Source organism: Osmia lignaria, chromosome 12, assembly GCF_051020975.1.
Source record: "Osmia lignaria lignaria isolate PbOS001 chromosome 12, iyOsmLign1, whole genome shotgun sequence".
Taxonomy (NCBI): Eukaryota; Metazoa; Arthropoda; class Insecta; order Hymenoptera; family Megachilidae; genus Osmia; species Osmia lignaria.
In genome coordinates, this window is record NC_135043.1 from 5,795,935 (window position 1) to 5,810,534 (window position 14,600).

The following is a 14,600-nucleotide window of genomic DNA, read 5'->3' on the forward strand; positions in this document are numbered from 1 at the left end:
TAAATCAGTCAAAGCTTCCAGTATACTAAAAAATGCATGAAGAAATAAAAAGTATGCACTGATGATTACTTTAACTGTATCTAGCAATTGTAATCCTATAAACATAAGTTTATATGTATAATCTCCATAATGTTGACATTGAGTTAATAAAATAAAAATTATGAAATAGTAACATATGTATATTATACATATACATATATATACTAAATCATAATTTAGTTTCAATTACTAAATTTTTAAGTCACTTGTCATACATCTTTAGTTTAAAAATAATGTTAAAATCCACACCAGAATTTAAATGTAATTATAGGTTTGCATGGAAATTTGTTTAATAAAGGCACTGCCATGTTTTACACTAAAGGCTGAGATGATACTCTTATGATTAATTATATTTGTATTTATGTACACACATACATATTTATATGTATGTATATACATATATGAAAATGTTTTAAGTAACATTAAATCACTGCTCAAATTAGTTTACAAGGAATGCTCTGTACATTAGTTCCAAAAATAATTATCTGAAAGTTGTTATTTATTATTTGATGACAAATTTACTATTGTAGTAGTTACTAAAACTAATAATCAATTATTAATAATTTTTAATAAATTAAAGAAAAGGATACTTTATATGTGCTTTACATATGAACCAATTACTGAAAATTATATATCTTGTAATAACAATATTAATGAAAGATATAAAGTTCTACAACAATTCTGTAACTATACTATAAATCTAGAACACACTATTGTAATGTTATCATAATATTATCAAAGTGATAAGCACAACATAGTAAAGTTTGTACATAATGTACACATTTGTATAGTGCAACAATATTTTTGTTTCAATTATAATTGCTTATACTTTAACTTCACTTTAAAACAATTGAACACAACATAAATAATGTATTCTAAATTGTGTACCAGTCCCTCTTAAATAATCAGTGTTGATTACCAATGTTGGTTAAACAAAAAGATTACCCTATGGTAATAATTAAGTAAATAATGTAGTACTTTAGTAACTGAAATATTTTAAAGAAAATTACGAATATACTACGTATGTAATTACATTTATATGTGCATTAACAGTTGCATATACAATAAATGAAATGAACATTAGAATAGAAATAACTTTTCCAAAAATTAAGACATGTAATTCCAATAATTTTCCTTTCTATATTATGTCAATTAAAATTCAAAATATTATTCAAGAAAAAAGCTATGACAGAAACACAATTAAAAAAAAATAGTGAAACATAATACCTTCAAAGTGATGTCTTCCATGATTGTGTATATCATTATTTATAATAATTTATACATAAATAAATAAATATATATGTGTTGATATATATACTCATTTATTTATATAAATAAAATGTTTTATTTCAATCTGTAATACTGAAAAAATATTAGCACATATTTCTTTCTGTTGTTTTTTTTTTATCTATTCATGAGATATTCTGATACATCACTTTTTGCACTGATGAATCAAAAAGATTAACGAGTACACAATGAAAATGCAAAATGCTTTGACTGGTTATCAAATTGAAGTACTGTAACATTTATGGAATACAGCTAATAAGATATCAAAATAAAAAAATGTATTATGAGTTAAATATATTGACTTTAATTGCAATGTATAAAAGATAATTCTCTGATAACAACATTTAAGTAGTACTCTGTAATATCTCTAAGTATAAAAAGGGAACATGAAAATAATTTTTACTATTTTGATATTCACAAAACAAGGGTTCACCTTATAGTATCAAAAAATATTAAACTATTATTGAATAAATATAAAATGCAGAATTATAGTGCAGTAGAAATTAATTAAGCACACTTGTTAATATAAAGTAGAAAACTGTACATAAGAATATAATGTTATTTCTGAATAAATTTCCTTTGGTAATTTATACTGAAATTTTGTCCGTTTAAGAATATCTTCTTAAAAGAAACAACATTAAACGTTATTTTTATTATATAATTTAATCTTGTGGTGGTTAATATAAGTATTTTTTCACTTATAATAAATATTCAAAATAGTTATAGTCATATTAAACTGTTTACTAGTTATAAAACTAGGTTTCCCGTTTTTTTTAATTTTTTTTATTACACATTAATAATGTTAATAAATATACAAAGTAATAAAATTCAGAAAGAACATATCGAATTGAATATAATCAAATCTGTCTATTGCAAAATTTTTGATATCTCAGTTTAGGTCTCTATAATAAACGGAACTGTAGTATTGAACATTTTAATTAAATTCTCATCAGGATTTCTTATGTACGAATTTTAAAAACCTATCTATCATTACATTTATACACATATATTTCTATGAAATACGTGATTTTTGTAATTACTATTGTGAATTTAAAATATCAAACTATGGCAGTGTAAATTACCTAGCATATTCAAAAGTTAATTAATATAAATATCAAAATAATTAAAAAAATGATAGTAACATAAAGTGTTATAAATTGCATTATACTAGTCAAGTCTATTTTATTTTAGGAAAACGACCTATGTCGCAAAATCTAACGCACAAATAAACACATAAATTATTTTATGTATTACATATACCTACGTATACCTACGTATATGTAATACTTACTAAACTTAATTAATATTTCTCCACACTAAAAAATTATTTTGATTTATCTATGTCTATAAGTTTTTAATGGTATATAAAAAGTTTATGAAACACGGGTACGAAAGGTATACGAAAAATTGTAATTGAAGTCTTCAGAAATTAAATAATTTAAACTATACTAAACACATAGTATTTGGTACACGTATGCTCTGAATCATTTTTGTGGACATAAGAAGATTTGATGCTGCAAAAACCAATTCTTTTACCAATATCTATATTTTTTTATACAATCATTTCCCAAGTCTACAACTACTAAGTGATTGTCAGGTAATACCGCGATACCTGAAGGACGTCGTAATTTTGAACTATGCGAATCAATTTCAGTTAAAATATTACCTCCTCCTCCTAATTTTAATACTTGTATTATACTGCGTCCTTTATCGGTACGGGTGCCAAGTATTCTGCCTTCAGCATCGACAGCCAAACCTCCGTAAGTGCCTTTTCCTGTAACATATAACAAACACCATAAAATATAATTTCACCTACATTGAATAGTAAAAACCCTGACAGGAATAAATTTGAAATTACCTTTGCCTTCGGGATATATTTCTTCCGAAAAATCTCCTTTAGCAGAAAATACTTGAATACGACTATCGGCAACCACAATTTCACCATTAGGTCCAACAGTAATAGAACTAATTAATTTGAATGTACTTCTCTTTCCAACCTGTTAATTAAAATTCTTAAAAAACGTATACGTATATACAATAATTAGTAAACCAAGAGTAAAAAGTGTAGATATCATCCAACCTGGAAAAGAATTTTGCCATCAGAATCAAATACAAAAACACAACTTTGACCAATATCAGCTACAAGTATGTGTCCATAACTTCTATCTACTGCAACATCAATTGGTTCCTAGATAATCAAATTAATAATACCGTCAATAAATGAACTCAAATCAGTAAATGATTCGAGGATAAATAATACTAACTTGAAATGCGTTATGAGAGAAAGATTTAATAGTGTCACCTAGAGAGCTCATTTCTGTAACTTTCCGCGTTCTCCAATTGACAACGACAAGTCCTTGTTGAGAGATACCAATTCCTGTACAGCTACGACCTTCAAGACCTTCATTATTTATATGCCTTTGAAATTCTAGATCACAATTGAGTACCTAAAAATATAATATTATCTGTAAAAAAAAAAACACTCGAATGTTCAATAATTTATCATTTGAGATAAGTGACAGCTTGAAATACTTTTATGCGCGAGTTCCCAGTATCTAAAATATATATCATGCCATCATCATCAACAGCAACTGCTACTGGTTGATGGAATTCGTCTTTTCCGTTTCCCCTTTTTCCATATACCTTAATGGGTTCGTTATGTTCGGTTGCATCAAAAAATAAAGGGTAATCTTTAATAGGCCGCTCAAAAACTGATAATTTCAAGACGTAACGACTTGCACACGGAGGTCGAAATAGTACTTCATATGTACCATTATCTAAATCTATAATTTCAGTTTCAATACTAGAACTTTGGTTTTCTGAATGGATACTGTCTGCTAAAGTTAATTCAGCCGTAATAAGATCGCCTCCAACGTTTCTAGGATGTCCATGATAATCAACGGTCTCTACTATCACTGTTGCTTGTAATTTAACTATAGCAGGATCTTTCAACCTGGCTCTACATGAACCTATTTTAAAATATTCGTAATTAGAACAAGTACTATTCTTAATTCATATCTATAATTCTAAAAAACATATAGCAGTATTGCTTGGATAATGATTAATAACAAATTTTGAAGCAGGTACTTTACTGTATATTCAATCCTCAGGATACCTGGCAATGTTGTACTAGAACGTACTCTTCCTAAGTTACTAAGAGCTTCCTCTAATTGAGAAAGAGCATTATTGTGATTAAATTCGAAGGTAATAAAGGCATTTTCTTTAGGTTCGCTAAGAGCTGATGCTGCATCAAGTTGATCAGATAAACTACCGATTCTTTGTGTAATATTTCGTACTTCAACCTTTAAGGAAAATCGCATACGTTATTATAAAAGACACGCAATTTTAATTAATAATAATCGTAGATATCATACTTGATATTGTAAGCCTTCACACTCTCGTTGTACTTTATTTTTTTCAGCTTCTATGAGAGCATGTTGTTCTTCTAGTACATGTTTTTTATCTCTTGCTGCAGCGGTAACAGCCGCTTGTAATTCGGAACGTCTCCTTTCAATTTTTGCAATAATTTCTGCAAATTCAGTATCTACAGCGTTCAAACATCTTTCTGTAGAAGCCTCCAAACGTTGTAACTCTGTACTTACAGAATCTTGAGCTTGTGTTAACTGAAAACGATACAATTTTTATTTTTATATAGAGTGAACTGCTATGGATGAGGATTTGCACTGTTCCGAAAATGCAATCAATTTTTACCTTGGATATACATTCATTGGCTTTGTAGAGCAAAATTTCAGACATTCTTTTTATTGCAATACTAAAAGGTATAATAGTATGTTCTGTACACCCTGGTGATGTTCCTGTATGATTACCACCTGTACATACTGTACAGAACACTGTATCACATGTTTCACAAAATAATAATTCTTGATTTATATGGACTGAACATTTTGGAATAACCTGTGGTAATAAAGGAAATTTTAATGCTATATTTAATGATACATAAATATAAGATATAAAAGTATTGCTTCACACCTCTCTTCTTTGCCTAGACATAAGATCAAGAAGTTGGTTTACAAGGAAACTAGGTGGCAATGCAGGAACTCCACCTCGAGGTATAGTTATCAATTCTCTGCAAATAGGACATCGAAATGCACCAGTCTCACGAGTCTGAGATGCAGCAATTCTTGTTAAGCAATGTAAACATACCTATATATTTCAATAAATAAATGATTAATTTCAACATTAACGAATGATTTATTTATACTTATTCAATTTTATTATATACATTACCGTGTGTGAACATGGTAATAACTTAGGAGTATGCTCTCCACCATCATAAACACAAAGGCATGTACCACATGTTAAAAAACTTTCATTGAAGTCTTCGTAGTTTATACTAACTGTTTCTACGAGCATAGAGCTCATGCTAACCATCCTCTCCCCTAGCCGTGTCCTGCAAAAACAATAAGATATTAATTTATATTATTCATTATTGAATCAAAATTTGTGTAACAGTTTGCTTTTATAATATAATCTCATAGGTGATTTTAATTATTTAAATTATTATTTTATTTAAACAAAAACCCTTATTTTTATACATATTATGCTAAAAAACATAAATATGTTATATCAAACAAACAAAAGGAAAATTCAGAATTTGATGAAACAATATTATTTATTATGACAATATTTTTAATATGAAATACCAAGTAAAATAATACACCATTGTACATATTTAATTGTTGTGATAATGTCACATTCTACTTTTTATAGATTTACAAGAATAAAAATTACATAGGGTGTCGCAAAAGTTTAGCGATCTATGAATCATGAACGCGTAGACACATCTTGACGTTCACGGTCCGCTTTGAATTTCAAAACCGTCGGGCACCAAAAATATCACACGCTATTGAGGGGATTAAGGAGAAATATTTATAAAAATATATTTTGAATAATAAACTCACTGTATAGCTAAACGCAATGCCTCCATAATGGAGTTAGCCCTGTCGTTGCTTTAAGAAATGTATACATCCGTTACATAGTACACGTTTTAGCGGGGTGTCTGTTATAAGCTTGGAATATGCCACTTACGCTTCGCATAAATTTTCATTAACAAATAAACTATTCGATACTAATGAGTTCATCAGACAATTTTTATCTAAATTATATCTTTTCATACCACCGCGTCGAGGAAGTGAATTCAAATATTAAAACATTTTAACATAACAAAAACATTGTGTTCTCGAAGTGCTGAATGATCAAGAAACTTTCTAAGTATAATTTATTTTTTATATTTGCAATATTATCATATAAAATTAATTAATATACTGTTTTAATTTGCAACGATTATTTGAAACAAAGGGAAATACACATTCATGTGAGATATTGTTTATAAACGTAACACCTCTTTTAGAATGTTCATGATAAAGGAGCCACTAAACACAAAGCATATGCCGACGAGAACTCTTTGTCTATCTTTCGTTCTTAATATCTGTCGATGCGGAAATAGTTGGCGAGAAGAATTTTTATATTATGCCTTGAAAAGCTTGCTAAACACAATGTTCAAACGATATTAAAAATTGGATAGAAAAAGAAAATCTTCTCAATCATTTTTAAACTTATTTTTATTTCACTTTCGCGATTGTTTGTCTTTGCGAATTTCAGATGTCATTTTGGACGTCTGTTCTGTTATATCCTCACTATCACTGGCAATAAATTTTCCAATTTTCGTCTGTATCTATTTCCTTCGAACAGTAACAATGATACTGTCGAAATTCATTGTTTCTCTGTCGCATTTTTCCAAACAAACACAGCCACGGACGACAAACCGCATCAGCTGCTGAGCGCAGCGACTCACGTTTTACAGCTGCGCACGTTCTCGCCTGCATCCACAGCCGGCACCACTACCAGGGACGAAACAGTAGATATACTTATGCGGGCGCCAGCGGCTATGATTTATCGTTACGATTTTCTTCCATTCTTCGTTAATCGTAAAATTATGAAATCTTTAATCCACATGACAACAGTTTGGATTATAATCTTAAGTAGCGATTTTACTTAATATCCATTGGAGCAACCAGGTAGGGGCCAGGGTGAGGGGACTGTCCCCTACCAGAAATTATTGAAATGAGTAAATAAAATCCGTCAGCTTGTGGAATCTTATCTTAATAGAAAGAAATACGAGGCCTATTCTATACAAAAGTTCTAGTTACGTCAATGGTTATACTAGAATGAAAATGATTTTGCAAACGGGGTATTTTTATGAAGAATATTGTGAATAAATAATACTGACAACTGCGCCGTTTTCCATTTATAGGTTTTTAAGAATTTATGATCTGTATATAATGAATATTTATGAGGTTAATTATGATAGAATAAAGTAGATATAGGTATTTGTTGTACTCTGTGCACAGGATAATACGTCCCTGAGTATTGGCGCACCGTCAAGCGTTTACTACAAGAGTGAGAGAAAGTATACAGGAGAAAGCAATGATAAAGAAAGAGAGATATACGCGTCTGTTGAAGGGTAAGGAGGCGCACAGCACCAACGGTGGTATAAAGACGAAGAAATGCCTGGTATGCTTGTGCGAGGTATACACGACCATACAGACGGCTGAATTGTCTACTGCGCAGTCGCCCGTTAAAAGGTGTAGCGGTTGATGGTGTATGCCATATACTGTATGTTTTGCTTACATGCACTTGCTACCAGTCAGCCTTTAAATATCTGTCTTCTATACTCGTAAATTTCAAGTTTCCATAAACATTTTCATATAAATTCAATATTACATTCAGCTTGTCAATGATACATAAACCCTTGTACTTTTCAGGGATTTGAATTTCTAATTTGAAATATTCAAAATCTATATTTCTCATGAAGCATTGTATACTATCTTGAATTTAATTCAAATTTTATTTAACAAAAAGTTTCTTCGTTTTTTAATGTATACGCTTAAAGATAAGTTAACTGTTCTAAAACGTTTTAAAACGAAGTGTAAATGCATATTTTTATCGCCATTTTTATCAACCCCTAATATGCGAGTCACGTACTATCACATAAACCGTGTAAACTTCGTATTGTTCGCTTATACGTATCTCTTATTGTTAGGAAGGCTCGTCGCATACTTACATGAATGGACAGCAGCTCATGAAGCTTCCGTTGATAAATTCGGATGATAATTATTTTGTGTATAAGTAATAAGTATTGGCGCAATATATTATTTATGGCGTCCCAAGGATTTTACACAGCCGTGATATGCACACTAACAAAGCACCATGATACAGCTATTTAAGTGCAACAGGATCCACGATACTATGCGGCTGTTCACAACAAGCTATGCTCAAATACTTAACGTCTGATTTTTTACCACGACTTCGAAATATCGAAGCATAATAAAATATATACATATGTATATAGTACTAATTAGAAAATTATACGAGGCTGAGACGCGAGAACATACACACTGACGTGAACAGTGTATTTGCAGATTCTATTTCATAATCACATTGTCGCACTTTGCAAATGTAAACAATAGAATCGATGCATACAAATACATCCTTGACACATGTCATTAAGGGAAACCGAATTAATATTGTATTATATCAACGATATCAAATGAACGATACAATTATCAGTATATTAACCCTGGTTAATTTTACGCTCAATAAATATTACGACAATTCGGCCAGACACGCGAATTTTATCTGTATGTACACACGATATTTCGCGCTAGGTTATTAAATTATCTCGTTAACACCGTCCTAGCAGAAAAATATTCGGAGCAACTATTGAGCTTTGTTTTTTTCGTAAAAATTCGACGACAATGATAGACCCGTCTTCGTTACTTTAGCACTGTAAACACGAAAGCTTTTTGTCACACCGTTAACAGAATACCCCGTATACAATTTCCATCATATTCATATTTCATTGGTGCAAACTGCTAATACTGGTCGTAAGACGAAAGACAAGGATGGCGACATCGATTTTGGACAACACACGTTAAGCTCCAGCAGGTGGCACGGTCCTCGTCTTTCACACCACGATGTTGCTTTCTTTCCGTCTACAAAATGACAGGAACAGGCACAGCACTGAGAAATTTCTGCGAAACACCAGAAACAGGGGATGAAAACACACCCTCGAAACTGTCCTTGCTGGACTGCACATGCGCATCGCGATTTAGGTCATGCGTTATATATGACAGATGAATACCACTGCTTGTACATACTGCAGAATTTTACTTGTTTATTATGATAGAATTAACGAAGTTTTTTCTTTGAAGCTGCAAGAAAAATCACTATATTAGAATAACTCTCGTTTTAGGTTGTACACTGTTAGATCATTGGCACTCAGTCATAGAATACACGAGGTTTGAAAACATTGGCGAGGTCGGGGTAGCATCCTTGGCCCCGATGTTGGCAATCTTCGAATAAATGCTACCAGTGGTGTAGTCAGAGGGGTTTTCAAAATTGCCGCGATTTTTATGAAATTTCAAGTCTAAAGAAAAATCTATACATCTCCATATTTCTATAAAATTATTTTACATTTTTATCATACCCTTGATGATTTTTATAACGCTATTTAGTTTGTATGGCTATTTGAAGTTTGCGTGAAAGGATATGTTGCTAGGTGCAACATCCTTGTTGCTCTTGAAACGATTTTCGATGCATACAATTCGGACATGCGCCATTAAATTCAGGTCATTCGACGCTTGACCGAAATTGCGATTGAAGATCTTTTGCTGCAGTTTAGAATGAAGGACGTCTGCAATTGTATAATTAAATAAAATAACTATAGTTCCTGATATCTATATGTAACATAAATTTTGTTTTTCCCAGATAAATATTACACACTATCTAAATGTTCTGTCTAATTTAACGCATTAGATACATGTGACATTAATTCGAGTACATGGGACGTAAAATTAGTGTCACCTTAAAGTACATTTGCATAAGCGTAGGATGCGTTGGAGCGTACGTAATTTAACATAAATTATAAATACAAAGGATATGTTCATTCTAACAATGAAAAAATTATTTTCCTGCAAGTTGATACTTGATGAACGCTATAGTACACTTACATGGTTATTAGATTCAGGCACGTTTGTTTAGTCTTTCTTAAAGCGTACAGTTCCAGTTAAGTACAGTTTCATTACCGTTCCTTGGTATTCTTTGTAAACAGATTCATTTATTTTTTAAATTTTTCATTAAATTATTTAACAATTGCATTATTGTACTAAGAATATAATTTATACAGTGACCAATTAATTTTCATTTTCAGTATGCTCTTTTATCCAATCAATGTAACTATAGACACGAGTGAAGACATCTGGACGACCTCTTGCACAGGGTATTCCCCAGGACACCACTCCAATTTGTTCGTTATCAGCAACCAAAGGGCCACCGGAATCACCCTGTTAAAAAATAAGACCTTTGTTTATTAGAGATTAATATTCTTTAAATATAGGGTAGAATATCAGTGGATCCCAAAGTCAAAAGGAGGTGCGCGCCATCCACCCTGCGTGCTCGGAGTAATTCTATCGAACTAGGTGAGTGGAATTGAATGATGCTTATTGTTATACTCTTGTCGACACGATTTTCGAGACCGACTACAAATAAGAAAAAAAAAGTGCCGCTTTGGTTGAGGGATCCTTTGACGCGAAAGGGCTCTCTTCTCGAGTGCTCGACTAGACTGTGAATGCACTTACGTGACAAGCGCCTTCACCCCTCTTGTTAAGTGTGCAGATATTGTCGTCGGTGATACGAAAGCTGGCGTTTAAACATTGTTTTTGATCGATCACACTCAGTTCGATGTGATACAGATCGTTTGGCGTTTGACCGGGATACTAATGTTTGTAATTAGTAGAAGGTTCCAATCGATGGTGTGTAACAAATAAATACAATTAAATATAAATATAGGTCAAATGGGGTTCGGTAAATGGTTCTACTTACACTGGTGGTCCCCCAACCAGATAATACAGCAGGGTAATCGATCTTGCTGAAGTTCTCGTTTGGTAAACTGATTGATTTTACCTTATCTCCGAAAACAATGTCCTTATCTAATTTAATCAATCCGATATCGTTTCTGATCAATGCTGAACTGTATTTCGGATGAGGTATTACTTTTTCGGACTGGTACATATCGCCACCTTTGTCCAGGGTGTTTGTACCCAATACCACCGTTATAGCCGTGTCATTAAAACTGAAATCAATGTTGGATAATGGTTTAAAACATTAACAAATGTAAGTCTAGGATAAAGGGGAGGTCAAGGAGGACCTTGTTACTCTGTTAATAAATAAAAAAATGTTGTTTTTTGAACCTTGATAAGCAATGAGCAGCGCTCAATATCCATCTTTTATTCAATACCGATCCTCCACAAAAATGACGATTTTTGTACCGAAGCGAAGCTTGGTGTGGGTATTGTCCATCCTCTGCTTTGGAACCACCCACGATTTTTGGACCTTCATTTATCGCTGCCGCTATATTACATAATTTGAAAGAGTAATTGCGATTTGTTAACTTTTTACGATTACGAGACGTTACCTGACGCTTTAAGTATTGCCACAGTGGCGAATATATAAAAATACAGGAACATTGTGCAGTTTTTGATGACGGCTATTACAAGTAAACTATCAATTTGACACACTGCAGACACTCGAGAGGTATTTATACCAAGTATGTACTTAATGACCGTGGGAATTCTATATACACCTGGCCAGTATTTAAATTTAGGTCAGATATTACCTACGAAAAAGTTCATTCTGATGTATCTCACGTGCAGTATGATAAAAGCTAAGAAAAACTACGGCCAAACGGGTACCTCTACCTTTTAAGAGGAGAACGATCCTAGATTAACAATTTACACTAAAACGTACTTGACTATCTTTCAATGGGGGCTTTCCATTCGTGGTTCAGGGAAATGAATCTAGTTTCACAATTTTCATCTCATTTTGATACTTCGATGACCATTATTTATCGCCTCATCTTTAACTAAAAATTAGTCACAGATTTCAGAAAGTATGTGATCATCAGAATTTTAATTTTAAGAATTGTGTATCTTTCCGAAATTTCCAAATAGCGTGAATACTAATTTGTGGATAGCTTTTATCCTCCTAACAGTGACTCATTGTCAACAATATGCAAATAATAGGGAAAGTAAGACAAAAATGATATCTTAATTCTCATCTTTCCTACGAAAGGATAACAAACCACTATTTATTTGACTAGTTCCATTCGCGTCCCTTTGTTAATCAATGACTCGAAGAAGATTATTCGTGATCTTTATTAAACAAGCACGCAATACAATATAAAAAAGCACAAAGCTGGACAATTTATTCCATTATGACATGACTCATCCTGATTATGTTCCATTCAGAGACGGTGTCTGGGTGATTGGCCTCATTCAAATTGTATGGCAGCGGTAGGGGGTCTAATTCTGGCGTCATATACGAATGCACTCTGCACTCAAATTAAAACGATATTACTCTTAAATATGACTATGGACATTGGGACAGAGGACCTAACTCTATAATGCGTGTCATAGCATACGAAAATAAGTTTCTTTTACATCTTAACAGAAGACAGAGATACGATCTCGTATAAGCTTACAAAGGTTGAGTCATTCCATCTTTCAAATAAATACTTGACTATGCAAAAGAATTTTAACGATAATATTTTTATAATATTCAGTCAATAGCATTCATTATTTTCAATTATTAAGAATTTATAAAACTTTTAATTACGGATGCTTCGTAGCCACTCGTTAGTTTTAATTTTTAAAGAAATAAGGATGTAAGGAATAAGGAGAACAATATAACTTGAACTTCCTTTATTTGAATAAATTTGGGTAATATGAACCGTGATGTAGCGATGCTCGTACAAAAACCAAAGACAATTTCTTCACGCGTTCTTTTTCTTTCTCGACTCGTGACTAATATCAACGCAATTATCTGACAAGTGTGAACTATTGCGTGTTATTCTAATTAATCAGAACTCTGACAACGACGACGACAAGAGCATACGGATTTCGCAACCGTTCATATTTCCCGTGTTGTGTACGTATAAAATATTTATCAACTCTCACAACCAGAAATGAATAGTCAAAGAAGTACCATTTCTCCCGTACATACAAGTAAATAAATAAACATAGAAATAAGAAAAAAAAAAGAAGAAGCTCGGCCATAAGTAATCTCTTTATACCGTGTATATAATTTCATTTTTTTTAACGCTCTGTGTATGTGTGTGTATATATGTATATAAATCGTCCGTACCCTTATACATATATAAGTATTTATCGTTTACAAAAGCTACTGTGTCAGTATCACTTGCCTTCGGTCACGCTTCGGGCATATTTTTATTATTATTATTATTATTTTTTTTTTTTAAGTAAATCGTATGAAATTAAATGTGTTACAATAATTGTTTGAACAGCGTGGATCGTTGGCTTATTTCTTTTTAATCAATGTTCGCTTAAACCTGTATTATAATTAATCACCTTGTACCATACCAAACCGATAGAACTTCTTGATTGTCTAATATTCTGAATAACTGTAATAATATATACGTATAACTATGCCTTACAGTCCTTACACATTCGAATGGATCTCCTCGCCAATAGTACGATAAGGGGCGATTGAGTATTTCTGCACGGTGCATCTGTCGCAACGCCCCGTTACAATATGTATATAGAAATATAACATTGATAGTACTAAAAATAGAAACATTTTTTCCTTTTTCCTTTCATTCTTTCAACTTTAAATCATACAATTATAATGTAACCGTTTACAGAGTACGCACAAAATCAAATGCCAGCACCCTAATTAACGCGGCGTAATTTGTTTCAAAAATCGCGTACCAGGCGTATCTTAAAAGATTTCACGTTACAATTAAATTCCCATTTTTTTCTTTTCCTGCTGTTTGTAACACTCGACTTAGAAAAAGGAGACGAACATGTAAAAGCAATCTTAACGTGAAAATACTTAACTTACGAATAGAATTATTATACGTATACGTCTTAGATTTTAATTACTCAAACATTAAGAATTATTCGAAAAATGCATAAAAGAACGTTGTCAATTGTACGCAACATGTATGTACATCAAACATGTTGTGAAAGGTAAAAGCGAAATTTATATAAAAATTTTTCCTCGTTCATTTATAATGAGAAATGCTGTTTCAACAGAAAGGAATAGCTTTTGTTAACACTCGGTTTGATTATTTTTCGAATATCTTACTTTAAATGCAAGGTAACTTAACGAATCGTCTATTCTAAATAATTTGTCGATTAGTCAAGATAAATAAATAATATTTTTTATACATTCGG

The 14,600-nt window shown here is 31.7% G+C and overlaps 2 protein-coding genes across 3 annotated transcripts; both read right to left on the reverse strand.

The window, feature by feature from the left end:
• Nucleotides 1–1,917: 1,917 nt before the first annotated feature.
• Nucleotides 1,918–9,351, reverse strand: LOC117603121 (tripartite motif-containing protein 2). 2 transcript variants are annotated; one of them, XM_034321933.2, is made up of 11 exons: nucleotides 8,411–9,351; nucleotides 5,575–5,737; nucleotides 5,317–5,490; nucleotides 5,038–5,241; nucleotides 4,701–4,949; nucleotides 4,442–4,628; nucleotides 3,859–4,295; nucleotides 3,591–3,773; nucleotides 3,407–3,514; nucleotides 3,185–3,323; nucleotides 1,918–3,100 (listed from the first exon to the last, which is right to left on the reverse strand). In XM_034321933.2, the coding sequence occupies exons 1-11, from the start codon at nucleotides 8,428–8,430 to the stop codon at nucleotides 2,859–2,861; spliced, it is 2,106 nt and encodes a 701-aa protein (XP_034177824.1). In that variant the 5' UTR covers nucleotides 8,431–9,351; the 3' UTR covers nucleotides 1,918–2,858. The 2 variants fall into 2 exon arrangements, with proteins under 2 accessions (XP_034177824.1, XP_034177823.1); XM_034321932.2 differs by lacking the exon at nucleotides 8,411–9,351 and adding an exon at nucleotides 6,249–6,987 and having other exon boundaries at nucleotides 1,921–3,100.
• A 784-nt stretch (nucleotides 9,352–10,135) lies between these two features.
• On the reverse strand, nucleotides 10,136–14,579 carry LOC143305959 (chymotrypsin-2-like). The gene is made up of 5 exons (XM_076691352.1): nucleotides 11,822–14,579; nucleotides 11,598–11,757; nucleotides 11,230–11,479; nucleotides 10,986–11,123; nucleotides 10,136–10,691 (listed from the first exon to the last, which is right to left on the reverse strand). The coding sequence occupies exons 1-5, from the start codon at nucleotides 11,871–11,873 to the stop codon at nucleotides 10,542–10,544; spliced, it is 750 nt and encodes a 249-aa protein (XP_076547467.1). The 5' UTR covers nucleotides 11,874–14,579; the 3' UTR covers nucleotides 10,136–10,541.
• Nucleotides 14,580–14,600: the final 21 nt, after the last annotated feature.